General features: G+C 45.3%; 2 protein-coding genes and 1 long non-coding RNA gene across 6 annotated transcripts in view; 2 read left to right on the forward strand and 1 right to left on the reverse strand.

Annotated features, from left to right (window-relative positions):
* LOC134333832 (NLR family CARD domain-containing protein 3-like) overlaps positions 1–25,834 on the forward strand; it is a 560,375-nt gene that overhangs the window by 146,074 nt on the left and 388,467 nt on the right. The window lies entirely within an intron of this gene.
* The window catches only part of corin (corin, serine peptidase), a 27,401-nt gene continuing 1,764 nt past the window's right edge, over positions 198–25,834 (forward strand). Inside the window, exons 1-21 of one of the 3 annotated variants that reach the window (XM_063015347.1) lie at positions 198–372; positions 8,069–8,210; positions 10,313–10,615; positions 12,106–12,316; positions 12,542–12,726; positions 13,494–13,607; positions 15,451–15,558; positions 16,110–16,220; positions 16,336–16,458; positions 19,614–19,664; positions 19,964–20,195; positions 21,838–21,983; positions 22,074–22,181; positions 22,290–22,403; positions 22,950–23,060; positions 23,292–23,406; positions 23,608–23,733; positions 23,902–23,951; positions 24,223–24,397; positions 24,478–24,749; positions 24,837–24,970. In XM_063015347.1, the coding sequence (XP_062871417.1) occupies positions 310–372; positions 8,069–8,210; positions 10,313–10,615; positions 12,106–12,316; positions 12,542–12,726; positions 13,494–13,607; positions 15,451–15,558; positions 16,110–16,220; positions 16,336–16,458; positions 19,614–19,664; positions 19,964–20,195; positions 21,838–21,983; positions 22,074–22,181; positions 22,290–22,403; positions 22,950–23,060; positions 23,292–23,406; positions 23,608–23,733; positions 23,902–23,951; positions 24,223–24,397; positions 24,478–24,749; positions 24,837–24,970 (2,994 nt within the window). In that variant the 5' untranslated portion in view covers positions 198–309. Of the gene's footprint in view, positions 373–6,421; positions 6,511–8,068; positions 8,211–10,312; positions 10,616–11,195; positions 11,457–12,105; positions 12,317–12,541; positions 12,727–13,493; positions 13,608–15,450; positions 15,559–16,109; positions 16,221–16,335; positions 16,459–19,613; positions 19,665–19,963; positions 20,196–21,837; positions 21,984–22,073; positions 22,182–22,289; positions 22,404–22,949; positions 23,061–23,291; positions 23,407–23,607; positions 23,734–23,901; positions 23,952–24,222; positions 24,398–24,477; positions 24,750–24,836; positions 24,971–25,834 lie in introns of those variants that run through there. The other 2 variants (XM_063015348.1, XM_063015349.1) reach the window with 2 other exon arrangements.
* LOC134333439 (uncharacterized) overlaps positions 24,822–25,834 on the reverse strand; it is a 3,255-nt gene continuing 2,242 nt past the window's right edge. For both annotated transcript variants that reach the window (XR_010015380.1, XR_010015379.1), the window contains exon 3: positions 24,822–25,012. This is a non-coding gene — a long non-coding RNA (uncharacterized LOC134333439). The remainder of the gene's footprint in view (positions 25,013–25,834) is intronic.

Here is a 25,834-nt window from a genome sequence, read left to right on the forward strand (position 1 = left end):
GGGGTGTAACGGGGGTGTGTGTGTGTGGGGTGGGGGGGTGGGGGGTGGGGCTGGGGGGGTTGTCGGTACCGGTGTGGGAGAGAAACAGTCCGGCTTCAGTTCAGGAGTGTCGGAGCGCAGGACGGAGATCAGAGGAGCTTCATCCATCAGTTCTTCTGGTTCTTCTCCTGGTTCTTCTGCTGGTTCCTCTGTGGTTCTTCTCCTGGTTCTTCTGCTGGTTCCTCTGTGGTTCTTCTCCTGGTTCTTCTGCTGGTTCCTCTGTGGTTCTTCTGCTGGTTCTGGTCTCTCTTCTCCTTTCTCTACCAGTGCATGAGTTCTACTGATCAACTGCGCGGCTCGAACCCTGAGGAAGCGCCACACCTACACCCCGCGGTAAGTTCAGATTCTTTCTTCTGATTGTTCTACAGAAACGCTGCAGGTCCGAAAAAAGGACAATTAAACTGATTATTTTATTTTATTTACATTTAAATTACATTTAAATTCATTTATTTTATTTAGATTTAAATTATTGTATTTATTTCAGAGTCAGAGAGGTTTTATTGTCATTTCAGCTACATACAAGTACATATTGAAACGAAACAGCGTTCCTCTAGGATCACGGTGTAACACGGTACAAAAAGTGCAAGACAAAACAGTGTAAATACAACAATAAATACAAAAAATCCTATAATAAATAACTACAAAAGATATTCCTAATTATCCCTAATCTAAACAAGTAATTAGAAGACAGGACTAAAGACAAGTGTTAGTACATGATGGTGAATAGATGGTACAATGGTTCATGAGGTAGTGACATGTACATTAGCAGTACATTTCAGTTTCATTGAAACAAACTTCAGACTCAAGTTTCTGTAAGCACTGCGAATATTATTATTTATTTATTTATTTATTTTTTATTATTATTTGATTATTATTATTATAATTATTATTGTTATTACTTGATTATTGTTATTATTATTTTATTTAATTATTATTATTTTATTTGATTATTATTATTATTTGATTATTATATTATTATTATATTATTATTATATTATTATTATTATATTGTTTTTTATGATTATTATTATTATATTATTATTATTATATTATTATTATTATTATTATATTATTATTTATTTGCTGAAGCTGTTTTGTAGATTCTTTAACTCTTTTTGGTTTTAATCGGAATTAAAGATTTTAAAATAAGCAGCACATGAGGGAACTACATAAAACCCTTAATCTATTTATTTATTTATCTTTAAAAACAAAACACCACGTCATCCTAGTCAAAAACAAAGTGCCCAGATCCTCAGGTTTTACGCTCGTGTGCAGCACCCACTCAAACATTATTCATTTTAATGGTGATGAATTAATATCAAGTGATGTTCGGTGTTCTGTTCAGGGTGAATTCCCAATTTGCAGCCAGTGTTTCTGGGTAGGCTCCAGATCCACAGCGACCCTGATCATGCTGGGAGTAAATGAACAAACAATGCATGTTAAGTTTATTTGATTCTGGATGCCTGGTTTTAGCCTGTGGGTGGCGCAGTTGTTTAGCTGGTAACATGAGTTCCGGCTCACAGGACCTGGGATTGATTTCTGTGAGGAGTTTTGCATGTTCTCCCCGTGTCTGCCCGGAAAGGCCTTCCATTCAGTACTCTTATACCTTCCAAAGTGAGTGAGAGTGTTATGGCCTGAGGTGGACCGGTCCTGCTTTCATTCCAGAGGTTCTGGGCAGCTCTGGACCCTGACCAGCTCTTCTTCAGTTTGGAGGTTCAGGGGATCTTCTATAATCTATAATATATATATATATATATAATATCTATAATCCAGGCTGACCGAGTCCAGCCCCTACAGAGAGAACTGAGAAGAAATAACCGCCCTAGTTTTGTCCACTCTCGTCCTCTCATCCTCGGTGAACTTTCTCCTGATGGATCCGGGTGTGTGGTCCAGGTCTCTGCAGAAGTTCATGTGGGTTTGTGGACCAGCTGAAGATTCTGCAGCAGTTTTACAGGAACATCAGGAACCTCGTGTATCGTTTTCATCTCAGCATGAAGCCACGAGTGTTTGTTCAGATGATCTCAGGACCTGAAGTTGTTTAGAAATGTTCCACTGACCTTCCTGATTCCACTTTAACAAAGAGAAGACTGTAAAGTGGTCGTCTTCAAGGCACTCCACAAGAAGAACGTTCATCTGGAGGAAAACTGTGGTGTCTTCAGTCCTGGCATCTGTGAAGCTGCTTTAGGACAGAGTCTGTTGTAAAAAGTGCTGTCCACATACATTTGACACGACTCGGTCCTGCTGTGTTTTTACTTGTCGTTATTTTTGTTCGTCTCCGGTTCATGACCTGGAGGTCTGAGCTCCACTCGTATTTCCGTTATTTCGGTGAAACCACGAGGTGAAGGACGTGGGTCTGGTGAGGATGAGGAACGTCTGTGAAAGTCCTACGTTCGAGGAATTGTGGTTCCTGATGATGGAACCTTCTGGGTTTGTGTGGTCGAGGAAACTGGAAGCAAAAGTGTGATGAGAAAACCATTAAAGAAAAAAAGCCTCTCTGGTGCCAGTGCTGGATCTGTTGGTCTTCTCCTGTTTCTGGGTGGCACCAGACCCGATGTTCTCCTGACGTGGACAGAGCGGTCAGTGAAACGTTCTTATGGTGTCCAGCGTTTCTGTAACTGAATGACTGAAGATTTTTCTGGAGTAGATGATTGACGTGGTTAAACAGATAAATTATCTGCTGTGGTGATGCTTAACTGGAGCAGCTGGGAGGAATCATCATCTTTAGATGATTGATGTGATGGTGTAGAACGTTCTACCACTAAACGCTGGGACGTGGCCTTCTGATCCCTCCTCACTGATTACGCGTTCCTTGTGTCCATGTACAGTGCCTTGCAAAAGTATTCAGCCCCCTTGAACTTTTCAACCTTTTGCCACATTTCAGGCTTCAAACATAACGATATGAAATTGTAATTTTTTGTGAAGAATCAACAACAAGTGGGACACAATCGTGAAGTGGAACGAAATTTATTGGATATTTTAAACTTTTTTTAGAAATAAAAAACTGAAAAGTGGGGCGTGCAATATTATTCAGCCCCCTTGCGTTAATACTTTGTAGCGCCACCTTTTGCTGCGATTACAGCTGCAAGTCGCTTGGGGTATGTCTCTATCAGTTTTGCACATCGAGAGACTGAAATTTTTGCCCATTCTTCCTTGCAAAACAGCTCGAGCTCAGTGAGGTTGGATGGAGAGCGTTTGTGAACAGCAGTTTTCAGCTCTTTCCACAGATTCTCGATGGGATTCAGGTCTGGACTTTGACTTGGCCATTCTAACACCTGGATACGTTTATTTGTGAACCATTCCATTGTAGATTTTGCTTTATGTTTTGGATCATTGTCTTGTTGGAAGATAAATCTCCGTCCCAGTCTCAGGTCTTTTGCAGACTGCAACAGGTTTTCTTCCAGAATGGTCCTGTATTTGGCTCCATCCATCTCCACCCATCAATTTTAACCATCTTCCCTGTCCCTGCTGAAGAAAAGCAGGCCCAAACCATGATGCTGCCACCACCATGTTTGACAGTGGGGATGGTGTGTTCAGGGTGATGAGCTGTGTTGCTTTTACGCCAAACATAACGTTTTGCATTGTGGCCAAAAAGTTCGATTTTGGTTTCATCTGACCAGAGCACCTTCTTCCACATGTTTGGTGTGTCTCCCAGGTGACTTTTTATAGATATCTTTGAGAAATGGCTTTCTTCTTGCCACTCTTCCATAAAGGCCAGATTTGTGCAGTGTACGACTGATTGTGTCCTATGGACAGAGTCTCCCACCTCAGCTGTAGATCTCTGCAGTTCATTCAGAGTGATCATGGGCCTCTTGGCTGCATCTCTGATCAGTCTTCTCCTTGTTTGAGCTGAAAGTTTAGAGGGACGGCCGGGTCTTGGTAGATTTGCAGTGGTCTGATACTCCTTCCATTTCAATATGATCGCTTGCACAGTGCTCCTTGAGATGTTTAAAGCTTGGGAAATCTTTTTGTATCCAAATCCGGCTTTAAACTTCTCCACAACAGTATCTCGGACCTGCCTGGTGTGTTCCTTGGTCTTCATGATGCTCTCTGCGCTTTAAACAGAACTCTGAGACTATCACAGAGCAGGTGCATTTATACGGAGACTTGATTACACACAGGTGGATTCTATTTATCACCATCAGTCATTTAGGTCAACATTGGATCATTCAGAGATCCTCACTGAACTTCTGGAGTGAGTTTGCTGCACTGAAAGTAAAGGGGCTGAATAATATTGCACGCCCCACTTTTTAGTTTTTTATTTCTAAAAAAAGTTTAAAATATCCAATAAATTTCGTTCTACTTCACGATTGTGTCCCACTTGTTGTTGATTCTTCACAAAAAATTACAATTTCATATCATTATGTTTGAAGCCTGAAATGTGGCAAAAGGTTGAAAAGTTCAAGGGGGCTGAATACTTTTGCAAGGCACTGTAAATAGGGCTGGTTCTAATCTGACTTCTCTCATCAGCAAGGTTTCCATCTGCAGAACTGCCGCTCACTGGATGTTTTTGTAACCGTTCTGTTTTGTAACCAAAGTCCCAGGACGTCAGAATTCTTTCAAGGGTTCCATCCTGACTGGTAATTCTCTTGCTAATGGAGTGGATGGTGGAGTAACTGAATGTTGTAACTGGTTGGTGTAACTGGGGAGAGTAACTGGGAAAAGTAACTGGCTGGTGTTACTGTGGGAGTAATTGTGTAACTGGATGGTGTAACTGTGGGAGTAACTGGGTGGTGTAACTGTGGGAGTAACTGGGTGGTGTAACTGGGTGGAGTAACTGAGGAGAGAAACTGGTGTAACTGTGGGAGTAACTGGGTGGTGTAACTAAGGGTAGTACCTGTGTGCTGTGTGGAGTAACTGGGTGGTGTAACTGGTTGGTGTAAATGTTTGGTGTAACTGGGTGGAGTCAAGGACGGATTAAGGATAGTCTGGGCCCCTGTCTTAAATTTAAATAATTGCAAAATTGCTAAATTAATTTGTGTCTCTGCGCTTAAGAGAAATTGAACATAATAATTTTGAAACAATATAAATTCAGGAACATTAATTAAGGGCCTGAATCACATATTTGCAACAAAACGTCTGTTATGAAATATGGTAGCTTGCCTGGCAATTTGTAGGTCCCTAGAAAGTCAAGGAGCCATGGTAAACGACTTCTATGGAAGTCAAGGGCCCCATAGCAGGGGCCCTCATGATCAAGGGCCCTCTAATGGTATGCCCTGCTCTTCTCTAAGGCCCCCTGGTAGGGGCTCTCATAACCAGGGCCCTCTAAAAATATGCCCCCCTCTTTCCTAGGACCCCTAATAGCCAGAAGTCGAAGTCAGAGCAGTGCCACAACGCCTCATCCATTTTCATAAGGGGCCCAAAAGCATGGCTAGGGCCCCCAAAAGCATGGCTAGGGCCCAAAAGCATGGCTAGGGACCCCAAAAGCATGGCTAGGGGCCCCAAAAGCATGGCTAGGGCCCCCAAGAGGCCCTGGGGTCAAAGTCCCTAATAGTCAGAGGATCCTTAAAATGGAGGGCCCTCGGTAATAAAAATATATTGTATCATAAATGTTGATAGGCATCGCAAAATGTTTTGGGCCAAGGCCAACCCGGGGCCCCCTGACCTCAAGGGCCCCTGGGCGCTGGCCCCACTGGCCCGGTCAGTAATCCAGCCATGGGTGGAGTAACTGTGGAAGTAACTGTAGGAGTAACTGGGTGGTGTAACTGGTGTAACTGGGTGGAGTAACTGGTGTAACTGGGTGGAGTAACTGGTGTAACTGGGGAGACTATTTGCAGCCACCCCGGATTTTCCTCCCTAAAAATAAGGTCAGTCGGTTCTGGGTCTGTGGAAAGTGTGAAGTAGAAACATACCTGCTTAAAAATAGACTCCCCAACCGGAGGGGCCCCCGGGTCCTAACACACCCCGGATACACACACACACACACATACACACACACACACACACACACACACGCGCACACAGTGTGGGACTATGTAAGTGTGTCAGAAGTTTTAACATATATTGTAACATTATTTTAAAAAGCGAAATATAAAATAAGAAATGATGTTTTGCACGTGCAGTGATTTTGTAAAAGCCGGTAGATTACCGGTACCGGGTGTTTGTACCTGTACATGTATGAGGGGAGCACAAACTTTTGCACCACACCGTGTGTTGAACGTTATTAGAGGGGAGCACACCCCTCTGTGTGTTGTACAGTAACGGGTATTAACCGCTGCTCTGGTGGCTGCAGGTGAGCGGAGTCTCTGGTGCGCGTGGCTCCGGTGCTCGCGGTGTTTAGGACCCAGCGCGCGCTCTCGAGACCCCGAGCGCCTTTTATACAGCAGGTCCGGAGCGCGAGCTCCTCATTCGCGAGGTGCGTGTGTGCGCGCGCGTGCACCTTCTCCCGGTACCGACTTATTTACTCAGCGCGAGCCGGTCATGTGTGAGCGTTACCGGGGAGCGCGAGACTAACCAATCCTACCCAGAAACCAGGTACCGTTCATTATATATATATTATATATACATTATAGATCAGAACTATTATCATATATGTTTATTATTATTATTATTATTATTATTAATAATAATAATTGTTATTGTTGTTATTATTATTATTTATTACAATTATTCTTATTATTATATTTATTATAAATTTATGATTATTATATTCATTGGTATAATAATTATTATTTGTAGTAGTAGTTTTATTATTATCATATTATTGTTATTATTACTATTATATTAATATTATTATATGTATAACCATTATTATTATTTATTTATTATATTTATTTATTAAATATATTTATTATTACTATTATATCTGTTTTTATATTGACATTTTATGAGTATATTTATATATTATATTTACTAGCATTATTATAATATTTTTATTATTATATTTTTATTTCTAATATAATTATTATATTTGTTATTCTGTTATATTTTTTATTTTTATTATTATTATTACATTTATTGTTCTAGTATTATTTATTTTTATTATAATTATTAATATTTTTATACTTATTACTTATTATTATTATATTTTGATGTATATTATTATTATTATTATATTTTTATTTATATTATTATTATATTTTGATGTATATTATTATTATTATATTTTTATTTATTTTATTATTATTATTATTATATTTTTATTTATTTTATTATTATATTTTTATTTATTTTATTATTATATTGTTATTTATTTTATTATTATTATTATTATTTAAATGTATATTATTGTTGAATAATTACGTAGATTTTTATGAGGTTTGGGGGGGTTTGGAATTTGACTTGTTGAATGAAACATGGCCCTGCTGACCTTCTGCTGCTTCCTGCCCCCCCTCCATCCCTCCAGTTCAACCCCTTCCCCCCCCCCGGGGTGCAGCAGGAGGGACCAGTGTTAAATTTGGACAGATCTTTTATCAGCATCAGCTCCTGAGTTCTATATTTATCCTCCGCTATACTTACATCTGGCGTGTGGACCTGCGAGTGCTGCTCACGCTCCGGCGGCCCAGACCAGAAGCTCATTAGCACCGGGCGGGGGTGGGGGGCAGTGATAAGGGTATGTGTTCCAATCTCAGCTCATCAAATGCTTTGCTTTCATCTTCAACAATGGCTGCATTCAGCGCAGCTTCACTTTGATGCTGCCAAAAACAAAGTGACCCCACGCAGATGAAAGATCCGACAGAGCGGTGCTGCTGATCACATGATCAGATTAAAGGTGTCAGAAGTATGTAGACGCCCCAACCTCACACGCTGAGGGTTCTCCTTCACTGCTCTACCAGTCTGTGATGGGTTTCAGAACAGGACTGATGGGATCAGCTTCCACTCAGACGCGAGAGCTTCAGTGTGTGTGAGACTGCTGTTTCATCCTGACACCAGGCCTGTCTCACGGTCAGCTTTCTGATTCATCATAAATGTGTTAGACAGGGTTAAACTCACTCACAGAGTCCAACAGTGCTGTGCTTTACACCACTCCAGACAACACTCAGGGTCTGTCGGCTGTGTTCCTGATTGTGTGTGTGTGTGTGTGTGTGTGCAGGTTTGGGGTGCTGATGCGCAGGTGATGGGGGACGCATGCTCACACAAACTCGACTCCACCAAGCTCCTGAAGCTCCTACTGATCCTCCTGCCCTGTGTGTGTGCCATCGTCTGTCTGCTCACCCTACTGCTGGCATTCACAGGTAACACACACACATACACACACTATACACACTATACACACACACACACACACACACATTTATAATGTAATACACACACACATTCACACACACTATACATACACACTATACACATGCACACATAGTCCTGTCCTGTCTGTGTGAGTTTTCTCCAGGTACTTCAGTAATCTCACACCTTTCATCTGCATGCAGTAGGTGTATTGGTCAGGTGAGTGTTAGATCCAGCACCACTCTAATCAGGATGAAGTGCTTACTGAGGAGGAACGACTGATGAAAGAGTGAATTAAAAACACTGTGTGTGTGTGTATATAATGTGTGTTTGTATTACATTATGAATGTGTGTGTACGTGTGTGTGTGTGTGTGTATTACATTATGAATGTGTGTGTGTGTGTGTGTGTATAGTGTGTGTATCTCACTCATGTTCATGTTCCTCAGCGGGTGATGCGATAAATGAGTGTTAAATCGGATGCAGTGACACACACTTCCTGATCGTCATCATCATCCCACACACACACACACACACACACACACACACACACATGTTCTGTTCTGAATAGAAAACGTGTGTTTTTTTATAACTCATGGTACAGACTGTCAAACATGAACAAACAGCATCATCAGCATGGAACAGTGGATGCACGTGGAAGCTCAACGTCAGGGAAAGTAGCACCGCTACGGTCAGGAGGGGAGGTCTGCAGCAGTAGAGGTGAATTGGAATTGGGAATTGGATACAACTAAATTGGGGGGGTGCATTAAAACACCAGGAAAACGTCAATGTCCTTCTATGTTCTCCCCAGTTAACGAATGGAGCGTCTGGGGGGGTAAGAAGCTCCTGACCAATGAGAAACATTCCGGTTGTCCTGTGCCCCCCCTTCCCCCCATACACCATCAAGAGGTTCCTGCGCCAGTTTAAATACCATGAAACTGCCAATGTAAAGTCCGGGAACTACAGCAATTTAACTCCAGATACACATCTCTTCACCCTGTGTGTTTGTGTGTGTGTTTGTGTGTGTGTGTGTGTGTGGTAACAGCTCCAGATGGTGGAGGATTAAGAATGAGATAAAGCGCTTAAATCCAGGAGTGTAGAGCTTGTACAGAGTGGAATGGAGCTGCTGTGGGACTGTGTGGAGCTCCATGTTGTACTGGTGTGACCAGCCGTTCTAATGGAACAGTTAAATCATTTAGCAGATAGAGTGTGTGTGTGTGTGTGTGTGTGTGTGTGTGTGTGTAAATATAGCCGGCGTGTCTCCGCAGGTTCCTCAGCTGTCAGTGTGTGAATATAGAAGCTGATGTGAGATGAAACGAGGAGCAGATTCACTCGCTCGCCGCCTCCTTAAACGACTTGAATTTATCAATCCTTTATTTATTTATTTATTTTTATTTATTTATTTATTAATTTATTAATTTATTAATTTGTTAATTTATTTATTTATTCATTCATTTATTTATTTATTTGTTTTTGTTCTTTAATGGTTCATTATTTTAGCAGGTCATGTCTTTTTCACTTCATGTTCTCATCTCATTGTGTTTGTTCATTTTTGATTTATATAACATTATTTATATTATATACTTATATAATACATATATTATTCATCTCAAACTCATGGGTTCGAATCTCAGCTCTCCTACCAACCGGTCGGGCTCATCCGAGGGTGGGAACTGCTGCAGTTACGCCCTCTGGTGGCTGATCGATGGTGCTGCACAGAGACGGGGGATAATGGATAGCAGTGCGTGACTCTCTGTGCGCTATAGGGATCTCTGTATGAACCCGGGTGCAGGTGAAAAGAAGCGGTCGGTGCTTCCTCGGTCAGGAGTGGAGGTCTGCAGCAGTAGAGGGGAAATACTATCAGGGAATTGGATACGACTAAATTGGGAATGCAAATACATCCGTGTCTTTATGGGTTGACAAAAATATAAATGAACTCTGGTGGCCTGAACTCCACCCTGTTAGTTACCTGACCTTTTAAAACCTCCTCTAACTAGATGGGCACAGATTCCCATAGACACACACCCAAATCTTATGGATAGCCCTTCCATAATTTTTGGAATTGAATCATTCCAGATGTGCAGTAATGGATGTTTTATGAACGTTGTGTTTCAGGAATTTTTGGGAATGGGCTGCTGGACTCCGACGATCCCGCCTCCTTCTCGGGAACCGACATCACCATGGCGACCGTCGCTCCACTTGTGGGCGTCACTACGGATGGAAGCGCCTTCGTCAATGACACTGCTACGGTTACACCCATCGCCACGACGTCTGCTGACCCCACCGCCCTCGACTCATCACCGTCTTCACCATCATCGTCGCCGTCGTCATGGACGCCGAGTGCTGATTGGCCGACCGGTTTCTCTACCGTGAGCGCTCTGCCGAGCGTCGAACCCACCGGTGCCATCGCCGACGCCGGTAAGATCAGACGTTCTTCTAGGGCCCACGCACGCTCGCGAGAGGCACACACACTCCGTGTCCACTTTATTAGGAACATGTCACGCTTCAGTCAGCCAATCACGTGGCTTCATCTCAGCATCAGACTGCCTCTACTGCCTTATCAGGGCTTGTGACCTGCACTGAGAGCGCACCGACAAGTCAAGTGTGTCTCCCAATGGCTCGGCTGTTTCAGCCACCCACCCTCAGACATAAGCCAACAATGTCCATGCAGACGCCCGACAGGCTGATAGCACTACTGGGATTTGAACCCCAAATCACCAACTCTGACTGAATGATTCACTCACTCACTCACTTTAAACTGCTTATCCTAATCAGGGCTGCTGGTGCCAGAAAGGTCCCGGACTGCTCCACCTGGGAATCGAACCCAGGACCTTCTTGCTGTCTCACCAAGCCACCACGATGCCCCTGAATAATTCAGTATTTAAAAAAATAAATCTCTCTGTTTCTGTCAGTCTCTCTCTCTGTCTCTCTCTCTCTGTCTGTCTGTCTTTCTGTCTCGCTCTCATCCTCTATCCAGCAGCACTAAATCAGATGTACACACTCCGTTTGTCTGTGTGATGTGCAGGTGATACACACTCCGACGTTAGTTCTGTCAGGACGCTTAAGGACAGTGTGTTTTTCTCTTTACTCAGTGTGTGTGTGTGTGTGTGTGTGTGTGTGTGTGTGTGTGTGTGAGTGTGTGTGTGTGTGTGTGTGGACGCTGAGAGACAGAAGACGGATAGAAACTTCGTTTTTGCCCTTATTCAGAGAGGACGTTCTTCACCACGACTGTGACTGGAATCCTGATCTGAGTGTGTGTGTAAGTGAGTGTGTGTGTGTGTGTAAGTGTGTGTGTGTGTGTGTGTGTGTATAACCTCTAAAACAGTACGTCTCCTCGGTTCGTCCCGTCTGCCCGTCTGGACGGCGTGTCTGATCGTGTCTCGGCGTCTGAGACAGATGAACTCGTAAGCACAAACATGGCGTGTAGGTCATAAGTTCACATCCCCCTGTGTGAGGTTCTTGATCTGTTACTGCGGTAACTCGTCCTGTTCTGTGACTGAAACCTCACATCACATTTCGGTGGGGGCGCCTCTAATATTCAGGTCTGGGTCCCTGGACTCTTTTAACTCTCAGCAGCCACTTCTGATAACCACAAACAAACACGTGGAAGAACTCTGTCTGGATCTCGGACCCCTAACTCTAACCCCCTAACCCTAATCATAACCTTCTAACCCTAAACCCTTACTCCAAACCTCTAAACCCTAACCCTACCCCTAGCCCTAACCCCAACACTAACACCTTACCCCTAGGGTTAGGGTTGGGTTAGGGTTGGGTTAGGGTTAGGGTTGGGTAATTCTTCACGTTCACGTTCATCATCACAAACTCAGGCGTCCCAATATTTGTGCTTATGCTCTTTTTCTGTCTCTCTCTCTCTGTGTCTCTCTCTCTGTGTCTCTCTCTCTCTGAAGGCGTGTGTGGGGAGATCACCGAGCCTCAGTGCTACATGTTACCGTATAACCGGAGCGGCGTGTTGCCGGGGGTGACGGTGGTGAAGCAGGGGGAGATGGAGATGTTCCTGAGGTTCTTCACCTACCTGAACCGGCTCAACTGTTACTCACACATCATGCTGTTCGGCTGCACCATCGCCCGCCCCCAGTGTGTGAGCGACGGGGGCAACACGTGAGTCTCTGAGCGTGTAAACGTGTGTGTGTGTGTTCACGTAACATCTCTCCGTGCGCGATACGGATCTCCGTATGAATCCTGGTGCAGGTGAAAAGAAGCGGTCGGTACTGCACACGTGTTGGAGGGGGCGGTAGTTGTGTTCCTGAATCCTCTGGTGTATGATGAGTTGAGTTATGGATGTGATCCCGGTAGTTGTGTTCCTGAATCCTCTCTGTTCCCCAGGCGCCTGCTGTTACCCTGTTACTCGTTCTGTGAGGCGGCGAGGGAGGGGTGCGAGTCGGTGCTTCAGATGTTTAACGCCTCGTGGCCCGAATTCCTGCGCTGCTCCCAGTTCCTCAACATCACCACGGCAACACCCCCTCCCCAGCCCGCCTGTTACACCCCGCGCCACGCCAAGGGGCGGGCATGTGAGTAACACACACACACACATAGACACACACACACATACATGTGCAAACAAACAAATACACACACACATACACACACACACATACATTAACATACACAACCCCACACACACGACTATACACATACATGTACAAACACGCATATACACACATGTACATAGATACACACACGCACATGAACGTACACATACACACACAAAACACACACACCCCAGCCCGCCTGTTACACCCCGCGCCACGCCAAGGAGTGGGCATGTGAGTAACACACACACACACACACACATAGACACACACATACATGTGCAAACAAACAAATACATATGCACACAAACACACACACAAGTACATGAACATACACACAACATACACACACTCACAAATACACACACACATCCCTACACAGACCCACATATACTCACACACAAACACCCCCCCCACACACACACAGATGAACATACAAACACACACACACACACATATCCACAGATAAACACTCGAACACACAAGTACATGAACATACACACACACACATAAATACACACATATACACACACATGTGCAAACAAACAAATACACATGCACACATACACACTTGAACATACACACACACACATACACACATGAAAACACACACACACACACACACAGAAACATGAACACTTACACATGAACACACACGTACAAACACATAAACACCATCATCTATTCTCTCAGTCTGTTCTATGTCTGACTGTGTGTGTGTGTGTGTGTGTGTGTGTTGTTTACAGCAGTGTGTGGTGGTAGTGACAGTTTCCTGTGTATGACGGGGATTTGTGTCCCTCAGAAGTTGGTGTGTAACGGTTATAACGACTGTGATGACTGGAGTGATGAAGCCAACTGTGGTGAGAAACACACACACACACACACACACACTCTCTCTCTCACACACACACACACACACACACTCTCTCTCTCTCTCACACACACACACACACGTCTATGACCCTGGCTAAAAGTACGCTGCACGTTAACCTTTTATTGAGTGCAGTCAGAGTCGCCCCGTTTATACGGGCACAGAGAAGCCAAAAGTATGTGGACACCCGACCATTAGTACGTTCATATGGATCTGCAGCCTGATGCTTGCAGCTATAACAGTCTCCAGTTCCCTGGAAGACTGGCCACAAGATTTTAGAGTGTGTGTGTGTGTGTGTGTGTGTGTGTGTGTGTGTGAATTTGTTTTTCATTCGGCCAAAACAGCAGGCACTGAAGAGAACTGATGTCTGGCTCACAGTTGATATTCCAATTCATCCTAAAGGTGCAGGTCACTGGAGTTCCTCCACACCGAACCTGCCAAACCGTCGCTTTGTGCACAGCTGAAACAGCTAAGTTAGAAGTGGTGTCCACATATTTTCAGCTGGAGAGAAATCCTTAATAATTCCAAAACTGCCATGAAATACGTATACGTTTCTTTCTAGTGTCTATAAACTTTTGACCGCAGTCGTGTACCGTCTGTCCTTGGTGATGATGTTTCCACCCACTGATGATGAGTCCACACGCCGCCGCCGCTCTTCTCTCTCCTCTGTTTCTCTTTTGTTCTCTTCTGTGTTTGATTGACGGTTTTATTTTGTTTTATTGGTGCGACTATAAATGAAGCGCTGATGTTTTTCACTCCAAAAAAGTTGGGACGGTGTGTAAAATGCAGATAGCAACAGAAAGCAGTGATTTCTAATCTGTCCCTGGTGGGTATTTAATTCAAAACAGCACAAAGAATTAATTTAATAGTTTCACCTTCTCAACCTTTGATTTTTTCTACATATGTTCCGAAAAAGTTAGTTAAAAAACAACGTTCTGCCATGCATAACGACTAGAAATGTAGAGATTTCACCACCTACAGTCCATAATATTATTGAAAGATTACATGGCAAGATCGAAAGCCAGTAGTGAACGCCAGTGAGTGTCAAAATCCATCATCATGGGTACATTTACATTTTCAGCATTTAGCAGTACTGTGACAGTATATTCTCTAAGCAGTTGAAGGTTAAGGGCCTCGCTCAAGGGCCCAAGAGTGTCAACCTGGCAGTGGTGGGGCTTGAACCAGTGACCTTTTGATTACTAGTCCAGCACCTTAACCGTTAGGCTACAGCTGTCCTATAGACTGCCGCTTGCACAACCCTGATCTGATCAAAGCGACCCGAATCACCTCACGCCCCGACACACGCCCAATCTGCCACCACTTCTTTTCACCTGCCAGTGTTCCCACGTATGGTGAGACACGCTAAGCTCCGTGTGACGCCCCCACCACTTGAAGCTGGAAGAGACGCCGCCCGACTGTCCATCCTTCAAACACGGCCAGGTTGGAGGTTCTGCCGAGACTCCGTCATGGCCTAGTGGTTAAGGTACTGGACTAGTAATCCAAAGGTCGCTGGTTCAAGTCCCAACACTGCCAGGTTGCCACTGTTGGGCCCTTGAGCAAGGCTCTTAACTCTCAATTGCTTGGATCAAAGCATCTGCTAAATGCCAAAAATGTAAATGGTGGAACGCTGTGGTGACCACGCCCCGTCCCAACTTTTATGGAACGTGTTCCAGCCTTCAGATTTAGACTCAAAGTTAATCATTAAAATCTTTAATATTTTTTCTTTAAATTCAGCTCAGTAAGGTTTACATTTGCATTTTTCTGCTGCTGTCCCAACTCTTTTTGGAACCGGGTGTGACCGCGGGCTGACCAATCACATGGTTCTATTTCAGTCTGTTCGGATAAAGAGTTCAGTTGCGGTACGGGCCGCTGCGTGAACGTTTCTCTGCTGTGTGACGGATACGACGACTGTGGGGACCTGAGCGACGAGCGCGACTGCAGTGAGTACGCTCTTAATGCTCTACACGGCCAAAAGTATGTAGACACCTACTGTATGTTTGTTTTACTGAATATAGAATGTACTCGATTAACTTGAGCACTCTGGTGACCTCTGCTGGCTGCACGACACCCTCGATAGTGGAGAAGATGCTCTCCGTATCCCTCCGCCTCTCGTGTCTGCACCATGACCAGACAGCAGGGGTCACTGTTGCACCTTTCACCATTCCCTGCTTCAAATACGACCAAGATCTAACCCCCATCTTCTGATTCAGTCATTTCCAATCCCCAGTAGTGAATAGTGAATCCTCTGCTGCTTGCACAACCCTGATCTGATCCAGATCACCACACCCTCCTTCAGACACTTGTCCAATCTACCGCCACTTCTTATCACCTGCCAGTTTTGGGTTCCCATGTATGGTGAGACATGCTAAGCTCCATGTGTCGCCTCCACCACTCGCTCAGGAGCTCAGAACAGTCTCAAGGAGTGGACGTTCCTCATCATGGCATCTCTTCTGTGTGTGTGTGTGTGTGTGTGTGTGTGTGTTACCTGCAGACTGTGACCCTGTGAAGGAACATCACTGTGGGGATGGACGCTGTGTTCTTCTGGAGTGGCTCTGTGATGGAGATCACGACTGTGTGGATAAGAGTGACGAGCTGAACTGCTGTAAGTCTCATTCTCATCACACTGCTTCAGCTCTGAGGGTTCTAATCTTCCTGATTTCTAATACTCTGTGTGTGTGTGTGTGTGTGTGTGTGTGTGTGTGTGTGTGTGTGTGTAGCGTGTAAAGCACAGGGACTGATGGAGTGTAAGAACGGTCAGTGTATCCCTGGCGCCTTCAGATGTGACGGTGAGGACGACTGCAAGGACGGGAGTGATGAAGAGAACTGCACTAAACAACTGTGTACGTCACACACACACACACACACACACACGGTTAAACACACACACACACACACACACACACGGTTAAACACACACACACACACACACACACACATGGTTAAACACACACAGAAATACACACACAGAAACACTCACACACACTCACACACACACACGTTTACAGAAACACACACACACACACACATGTTTACAAAAACACACTCTCACACTCTCACACACACGTTTACAGAAACACACACACACACACTTATAGAAACTCACACACATTTACAGAAACTCACACACACACACTTATAGAAACATACACAGACACACAAATATACACAGACACACACCAACACACACATACACACACAGTTAAACACACACACCTAAACACACACACAAATACACACACACACACACACACACACCTAAACACACATGCCTAAACACACACACACAAACACACCTAAACACACACACACATATACAGTGTATCACAAAAGTGAGTACACCCCTCACATTTCTGCAGATATTTAAGTATATCTTTTCATGGGACAACACTGACAAAATGACACTTTGACACAATGAAAAGTAGTCTGTGTGCAGCTTATATAACAGTGTAAATTTATTCTTCCCTCAAAATAACTCAATATACAGCCATTAATGTCTAAACCACCGGCAACAAAAGTGAGTACACCCCTTAGTGAAAGTTCCTGAAGTGTCAATATTTTGTGTGGCCACCATTATTTCCCAGAACTGCCTTAACTCTCCTGGGCATGGAGTTTACCAGAGCTTCACAGGTTGCCACTGGAATGCTTTTCCACTCCTCCATGACGACATCACGGAGCTGGCGGATATTCGAGACTTTGCGCTCCTCCACCTTCCGCTTGAGAATGCCCCAAAGATGTTCTATTGGGTTTAGGTCTGGAGACATGCTTGGCCAGTCCATCACCTTTACCCTCAGCCTCTTCAATAAAGCAGTGGTCGTCTTAGAGGTGTGTTTGGGGTCATTATCATGCTGGAACACTGCCCTGCGACCCAGTTTCCGGAGGGAGGGGATCATGCTCTGCTTCAGTATTTCACAGTACATATTTGAGTTCATGTGTCCCTCAATGAAATGTAACTCCCCAACACCTGCTGCACTCATGCAGCCCCAGACCATGGCATTCCCACCACCATGCTTGACTGTAGGCATGACACACTTATCTTTGTACTCCTCACCTGATTGCCGCCACACATGCTTGAGACCATCTGAACCAAACAAATTAATCTTGGTCTCATCAGACCATAGGACATGGTTCCAGTAATCCATGTCCTTTGTTGACATGTCTTCAGCAAACTGTTTGCGGGCTTTCTTGTGTAGAGACTTCAGAAGAGGCTTCCTTCTGGGGTGACAGCCATGCAGACCAATTTGATGTAGTGTGCGGCGTATGGTCTGAGCACTGACAGGCTGACCCCCCACCTTTTCAATCTCTGCAGCAATGCTGACAGCACTCCTGCGCCTATCTTTCAAAGACAGCAGTTGGATGTGACGCTGAGCACGTGCACTCAGCTTCTTTGGATGACCAACGCGAGGTCTGTTCTGAGTGGACCCTGCTCTTTTAAAACGCTGGATGATCTTGGCCACTGTGCTGCAGCTCAGTTTCAGGGTGTTGGCAATCTTCTTGTAGCCTTGGCCATCTTCATGTAGCGCAACAATTCGTCTTTTAAGATCCTCAGAGAGTTCTTTGCCATGAGGTGCCATGTTGGAACTTTCAGTGACCAGTATGAGAGTGTGTGAGAGCTGTACTACTAAATTGAACACACCTGCTCCCTATGCACACCTGAGACCTAGTAACACTAACAAATCACATGACATTTTGGAGGGAAAATGCTCAATTTGGACATTTAGGGGTGTAGTCTCTTAGGGGTGTACTCACTTTTGTTGCCGGTGGTTTAGACATTAATGGCTGTATATTGAGTTATTTTGAGGGAAGAATAAATTTACACTGTTATATAAGCTGCACACAGACTACTTTTCATTGTGTCAAAGTGTCATTTTGTCAGTGTTGTCCCATGAAAAGATATACTTAAATATCTGCAGAAATGTGAGGGGTGTACTCACTTTTGTGATACACTGTATATACACAGAAAAATATACAAACACACAAACACCCTAAATACACTTTAAATACACTTACAGAAACACACACACACACACACACTTAAACACAAACAGTTAAACACACATTTACACACACAAAAAATGCACACACACACACACACACACAGTTCAACACACATTTACACAAACACAGAGCTTAACACATTAAAAGAAACGCACACACACAATTAAACACACACACACACTCACAGCTGCTTCTACTGACCTTAGTTACACACATCTCTGAAATTCCTCACACAGCTGTACATAACACACACACACACACACACACACACACAGCTATATATATATACAGCGTGCTGCCCCAGAGGCAGTGTGACGGTGATGTGACGACCCATTTTCCAGAGCGAGTCCCAACATAATGGAACCACGCCGGGCGCGGTCTGTGCCAACCGATGGTATTCAGGGTACCCCCCCCCCCCCCACACACACACACACCTTCCCGGATTGTGTTTAGGGTTTCCTGACGTTCCTTTCTTCAGAGAACAGGGTCACCACAGACGGCCGGAGCAGCCGGTCATATTGTCACACACACACACACACACACACACACACTGTGGACACAATGATATAAAGGTGTGTGAATGTAAATCACTCAGACCTGTTGACTGTTTACGTCTGATTGGTTCATTTATTTCAGGAAGGAATTTCCTCTCATACTGAAAATTGCACACTCACACCCACCGTTCCAAAACATTTGGGACAGCAGGACAACGTAAATAAAAACAGCGATGGTTTTTGTAACAGGCCCACTTGTTTTATAGATCAGCAGGTGGCACAGATTACGATATCATGCCCACCTGCCATGCCATTATGGACCATCTGAGGTATAGAGGTACTATTTCTGTTTTTAGCCGCCTGCTTTAGCTTTAGCCGGTTCCTTTTTGAGAGCTTGGTTTGTCACTCGCTAGTGGATTGAGTAGCTGGCATCGATGGCGGGTTATTTAAATGTTTTTATTATTTAAACAATATTAGTTCCAGCATTTCCACTTCCTGTTCTCCAGGTTGCAGCGGTGGTGCCCACTGTGAACCACACAACAGCAGCGCCAACTGCAGTGAGTACATGTTGATTACCTGTTTTATCAGATAACACCAAAAATATGAGGACACCTGATTATGTGCTTGTTGGGCATTCCATTCCAAAACCACGGGCATGAATAGTTAAACTCCTCCCCCTCTTGCAGCAATAACAGCCTCACTCCTCTGGGGAAACAGTATTGCTTTAGTCAACAGAGCATGTGTAGGTTTGTGTACTGAACCCTCTTTGAGGAACGGGTGTATAATGTCTGCATTAACTGCGTGATGAATCGCGTGTGTGTGTGTGTGTGTGTGTGTGTGTGTGTGTGTGTGGTAGGTGACTGTGAACCGATCTCTCTGGAGCTTTGCATGAACCTTCCCTACAACACCACACGCTTCCCCAACTACCTGGGCCACCAGTCTCAGAAGGAGAGCTCAGTGAGCTGGGAGTCGTCCCTCTTCCCTGCGCTCGTCCAGACCACCTGCTACAAGTACCTCATGTTCTTCGCCTGCACTGTCCTGGTGCCCAAGTGCGACCCGCTCACACACCTGAGAGTGCCACCCTGCAGGTAAGTGTGTGTTTGTGTGTTGATGGTGTTATTGGTTTTCATGATGTGTGAGGCGTGGCTGGACGGTCACCCTTTAGTATCCAGCCAGGGGTGCCACAGGACTGCATTGCCATGCTGAGACTCGGACTAGTGCTTGATTGAGAAAGGTGTGGAACTCCCATCCATCATCCAGAGATCCATCCAGGTTGACGGCTGCACCCATGGGGTTACGTTTCCTCCACTAATTGGTCATTGGGCATGAGGATTGTGGGGTTTGGACCACACCATAGCCTACAGGGTCCTTGAGAGTCTATAAGTTTGCAGCAGACTTCAAGTCCTCCAACCAAGTCACTCCATGGCTGTAGTGCATGTCAGTCCTGCCAGGTCTTCCTGGTACTTTGCTGCCAACAATCACTGACTTGCCCAAAGACAACGTGAAGTCCTGGTTTGGTGAGGATCCATTTAAACCTTCAGGCTGGTTGCAGGGGGTTGGGTACTCATCTCCTTACTGCGATTGTTTGTGTAGGTCTCGCTGTAGAAGCTCTAAGGTCTGCAGGGATGCAGTAGGTGTCATCATAAACATGGGGCTCTTGAAGGTTGTGACCAAGTTGGACAGTAGTAAAGGGTTTGTCAAAGTTGTCCACTAACTCCATGGTTGGAGTGCATGTCTGTCCTGCTAGGTCTTCGTGGTACTTCACTGCCAACAACCACTGCCTTGCCCAAGGGTAATAAGAAGTCCTGGATTAGTGAGGATCCATTTAAAACTTCAGGCTGGGTGGGTATTCATCTCCACACTGTGATTGTTTGTGTAGGTCTCTCTGTAGAAGCTCTAAGGTCTGCACGGCTACAGTAGGTACCATAAACTCCTCTTGAAGGCTGTGACCTGATAGGTAGGGGTTTGCTAAAGTCCTCTAAACAAGTCGCTCCAGGGTTGGAGTGGATGTCAGTCCTGCTAGGTCTTCGTGGTACTTCACTTCCAACAACCACTGCCTTGCCCAAGGGTAATGTAAACTCCTGCTTTAGTGGGCATTGATTTAAACCTTCAGGCTGGTTGCAGGGGGTTGGTACTCATCTCCACACTTGGTAGAAGCTCTAAGGTCTGCAGCGATGCAGTAGGTGTCAGTATTGGTCATTGGGCATGAGAATTGTGGGGTTTGGCATCATGCAGTAGGGGTTTGAAGTCCTCAGCCATGTAGTCCAAGGAAAGAAGGGCATCAAATAAAACAAACTGGACCTAAAAGCAGATGGACTGCACCACAGTCTACAGGTCCTTGAGTGTCAAGGTTGGTAGTAGACTGCAGGGATGCAGAAGGTGTCATCATAAACCGGGGCTCTTAAAGGTTGTGACTTGATGGGTCAGTAGTGAAGTCCACTAACCAAGATGGTTGTAGTGCATATCAGTCTGGCCAGGTCTTTCAGGTACACCCTGGCCAACAACCACTACCTGCAATATAAGTTCTAGCATTTCCACTTCCTGTTCTCCAGGTTGCAATGGTGGTACCCACTGTGAACCACGCATACAGTAAGGGTAATGTGTAATGTGTAAGGGTAATCACATACCCAAGGGTAATGTGAAGTCCTGGTTTGGTAGGGAAACCATTTAAACCCTTGGCTGGTTGCAGGAGGTTTGGTTCTCTTCTCCACATTGTGGTTGTTCATGCAGGTCTCTCTGTAGAAGCTCTAAGGAGCGTTGTGAGTCCGTGCTGAGCACTGTTGGACTGCAGTGGCCTGAAGGTACAGACTGTGCTCAGTTTCCCGAGGATGGACAAGAAAACACCCCCTGTCTCCTGCCCGACCAGGACGTCCACGGTTAGTGCTCGTCTGCTCTCTGACCTGGTGTACATACTGGTGTAGGTTGTGGGATGTCTGTGTGTGTTTACTGGTTCTTACGTCTTCCAGAATGTTCTCCCAGTCACTTCAAGTGTCACTCCGGGAGGTGCGTGCTCTCCGCCAAACGCTGCGACGGACACGCGGATTGCGACGACGACAGCGATGAGGAGAACTGCGGTGAAGCCCAACACACACACACACTCACTCACACAACCTAGGAATCTTGTTAGCATATGAACCAACCCAAGCTGACTGCAGGGCCTCGTGTTCTTTCTCTGTTTGTAGGATGTACCGAGCGTGGGTTGTTTGAGTGTCCTTCTGATAAATCCTGCATCAAGAACTCCATGATCTGTGATGGGTTTCCAGACTGTAGCCTGCTGGAGGATGAAAAGAACTGCTGTAGGTTCCATGTGCACGATTATATAGTCATTACAAACAAGAGAGGAAAATGATGTCTGTTTGTTTGGACAGGTAACCAACGTCTGTTCCCTTCCCTAAAGCCTAAAATAGCTCTGGTAACCTTGGCTAAGGTGGCAGCTCCATATCATGATGCTCCCACCACCATACTTCACTGTTGGCTTGGTCTTCTTGGGCTCATACGCATACGCAACCCTATATAAACCTGAGATGATTGCGGTGCACTTTATTGCTGATTGTTTACTGTGTAAATGCTCTCCCTGCTGCTTTCAGGTCATCCTGCAACTCTTTGTCAGTTGGCTAGTCTGAAAGCACTTTGTAAAACCTTGGTGGTTCCATGAAGTCCCCGCAGTTGTACCGTTAAAGGGTCTGAAGGGTGCTCGGGGTCCACGGCTACGCCAGGCACCCACCCAACCCACCTTGAACCATGGACCAAGGAGTCCTATGTGCACCGGACTCCCATGGCGAGAGCTGTTCGGGAATCGTACGTGTTTAAGTGTGTTACGTGTTGATGTGTTTGTGTTCCAGCGGTGTGTAATGATAACGAGCTGGAGTGTAATAACCACGAGTGTGTGCACCGGACTCTGTGGTGCGATGGGAAGCAGCACTGCTCCGACAGCTCCGACGAGTGGAACTGCGGTAAGACTTTCATCAACCTGTCTCACATCTCTCTACGGTAACGGTCAGTCCTTCCTCGCTTAGCTTCTCAAGAGCTGACGGGTAGATTGTGAAACGTGGAGGTGGGTAACTGAGGGGAGTCCATGTGCAAAAGTTTGTGGACACCTGAGCAAGAGCTTGTTGGACATGCGATTACAAATAATGTTGAGCAAGAGTGTTTGAGTGTCTCTCTCTCTCTCTCTCTCTCTGCAGTCTCTCTCTCGGGTTCGGTGCTGGTGGTCAGTAGGACGGCGGTGGAGTATCAGGTTTGTGCTGATGAGTGGAACTCGGAGCTCAGCACCATCGCCTGCACACAGCTCGGTTTAGGGTAAGGTCAGTAGATAATAGAACACACACACACACACACACACAGTGATCACAGTCGAACAGTCGAGTGTAAATTTGCTCCAGGTGGAAACGTTTCTATACATCACGGTTTCTTCCTCACAGACTGTGTGTGGAGGATGTGTTATATTAGATAGGTGTGTGTAATGTGTGTGTGTGTGTGTGTGTGTGTATGTGTGTGTAGAGCTCCTCTCTCAATGGAAGCCGTGGAGGACAGCTACAGTTCAGGGAGGAGGCGCTGGCTCCACGTTCACCCGGACTGGATCAGACGGAACAACACTGCACTGCAGGGGCTGTTGGAGAAGAGGGGGTGAGTGTGGGTGTGGGTGTGGCTGAGTGTGGGTGTGGCCGTGTTTTTAACCCTCTAATGAGACTTAATGTTCCAGTTCGGACCTGTTTGGGGTTATCTGGGTGGTTCCCCTGCTGTGGTCCTCTGTTGATGGGTTGATGTGTGTGTGTGTGTGTGTGTGTGCTATAGGCATTCTTGTCACTCACGCAAGAGGGTCACCCTTCAGTGTTCCAGAGAGGGTAGGAAACACACACACACATTTAACACACATTTAATACATTTAATACACACACACACACACAACACACAATAGTAATAATAAAATTAACTTCAACCTACCCATCAAAGAGCTGCAGTTCTGTTAAAGTTTCTACAGGAACACTATATATATATATATATATACAGTATATATATATATATATATATATATATATATATATATATGTGTGTGTGTGTGTGTGTGTGTGTGTGTGTGTGTGTGTGTGTGTGTGTGTGTGTGTGTGTATATAGAGTGCGGCCACAGACCCGCGGCGCGGATGGTGAAGAGGATTCTGGGAGGACGTACCAGCAGACCCGGGCGCTGGCCATGGCAGTGCTCACTGCAGAGTGAGAAGAGCGGCCATATTTGTGGGTGTGTGCTGATCGGGCGGAGGTGGGCGCTCACTGTGGCGCACTGTTTCGAGGGGTGAGTCTGTGCACCTCTTACAGTGTGTGTGTGTGTGTGTGAGTGTGTGTGTGTGTGTCTATTACCGTGTGTGTGTGCAGGCGTGAGAGTGCAGACGTGTGGAGGGTGGTGTTGGGTATTAATAACCTGGACCACCCGTCCATACACACTCAGACGTGGAGTGTGAAGAGTGTGACGGTACACTCGCGTTATAACCGCGCCGTGGTGGATTATGACATCAGCATCATCGAGCTGGACGCCGACGTCCACGTCAGCAGCTACGTCCGACCCGTGTGTTTACCCCAGCCCGGGTACACCCTCACCCCCGACACCTACTGCTACATCACCGGCTGGGGTTACATGGGTAACCGGGGTGAGTCTCACACACACACACAAACACACACACACACACACACAGAGCAAGTGAAAGCTGACCTGACCCCCTCTTTATTTCGGGCAGTGCCCTTTAAGCTGCAGGAGGGCGTGGTGAGGGTGATCTCTCTGTCTCAGTGCCAGTCTTATTTCGATATGAAGACCATCACCTCTCGGATGCTCTGCGCCGGGTACGAGGCCGGAACCATCGACTCCTGCATGGTGAGTCATGGACTGTACACCAGCTCCAAGGTTTACATACAGCTGTAACACACACACATACACCTGTAATACACACACACACCTGTATCACACACACACACACACACACACACACACCTGTAACACACACACACACACCTGTAATACACACACACACCTGTAACCCACACACACACACACCTGTAACACACACACCTGTAATACACACACACATACACACACACACACACACACACAAGTATCGCAGGTTTGAATTGTTTAAACGTTGGGACGTGTCCTCTCATGTCAGAATGCCATAGCTGTTAATCACACCTGTATGTAAACCTCTGACCTGAGCTGAATGCCAGTAGGGAGATTGTGTGGAACTGAAGAGGACGTTTCAGCTTCAGGGTTTAATATCACGCTGATCAGGTTCTGTACAAGAGATCAAGTTTTATTATCATGTTGGGTCCTTTTACAGATCTACGTTATTTTACCTTAAAAATAAAGGTTAGGGTTTAGGTTTAGGATTATACTGTAGGTTAAGTTTAGGATTAGGGTTTAGTGTTAACTAGTAAAGTTAAAGTTGAGGTTAGGGCTGGATTTGAGATGAAGTTTAGGGTTTAGGTTTAGGGTTTAATTGGGTTAGAGTTCTTTTTTGGTTTGGTTTATAGTTAAGATTAAGGTTAGAATTAGGATTAGGGTTAAGACTAAAGTTATAAGTAGGATAAGGGTTGAGATCAAAATTACACTTAGGGTTAGAATTGAGATAAAGGTTAGAATTAGAGTTTAAGATTACATTTAGAATTAGGGCTAAGGTTGAGATTAAAGTTAGAAGTAGGGTTAGGGGAGAGATTAGGGTTAAAATTAGGGTTAGGGGACATT

The sequence above is a fragment of the Trichomycterus rosablanca genome, chromosome 19 (genome assembly GCF_030014385.1).
Source record: "Trichomycterus rosablanca isolate fTriRos1 chromosome 19, fTriRos1.hap1, whole genome shotgun sequence".
NCBI classification, from domain to species: domain Eukaryota; kingdom Metazoa; phylum Chordata; class Actinopteri; order Siluriformes; family Trichomycteridae; genus Trichomycterus; species Trichomycterus rosablanca.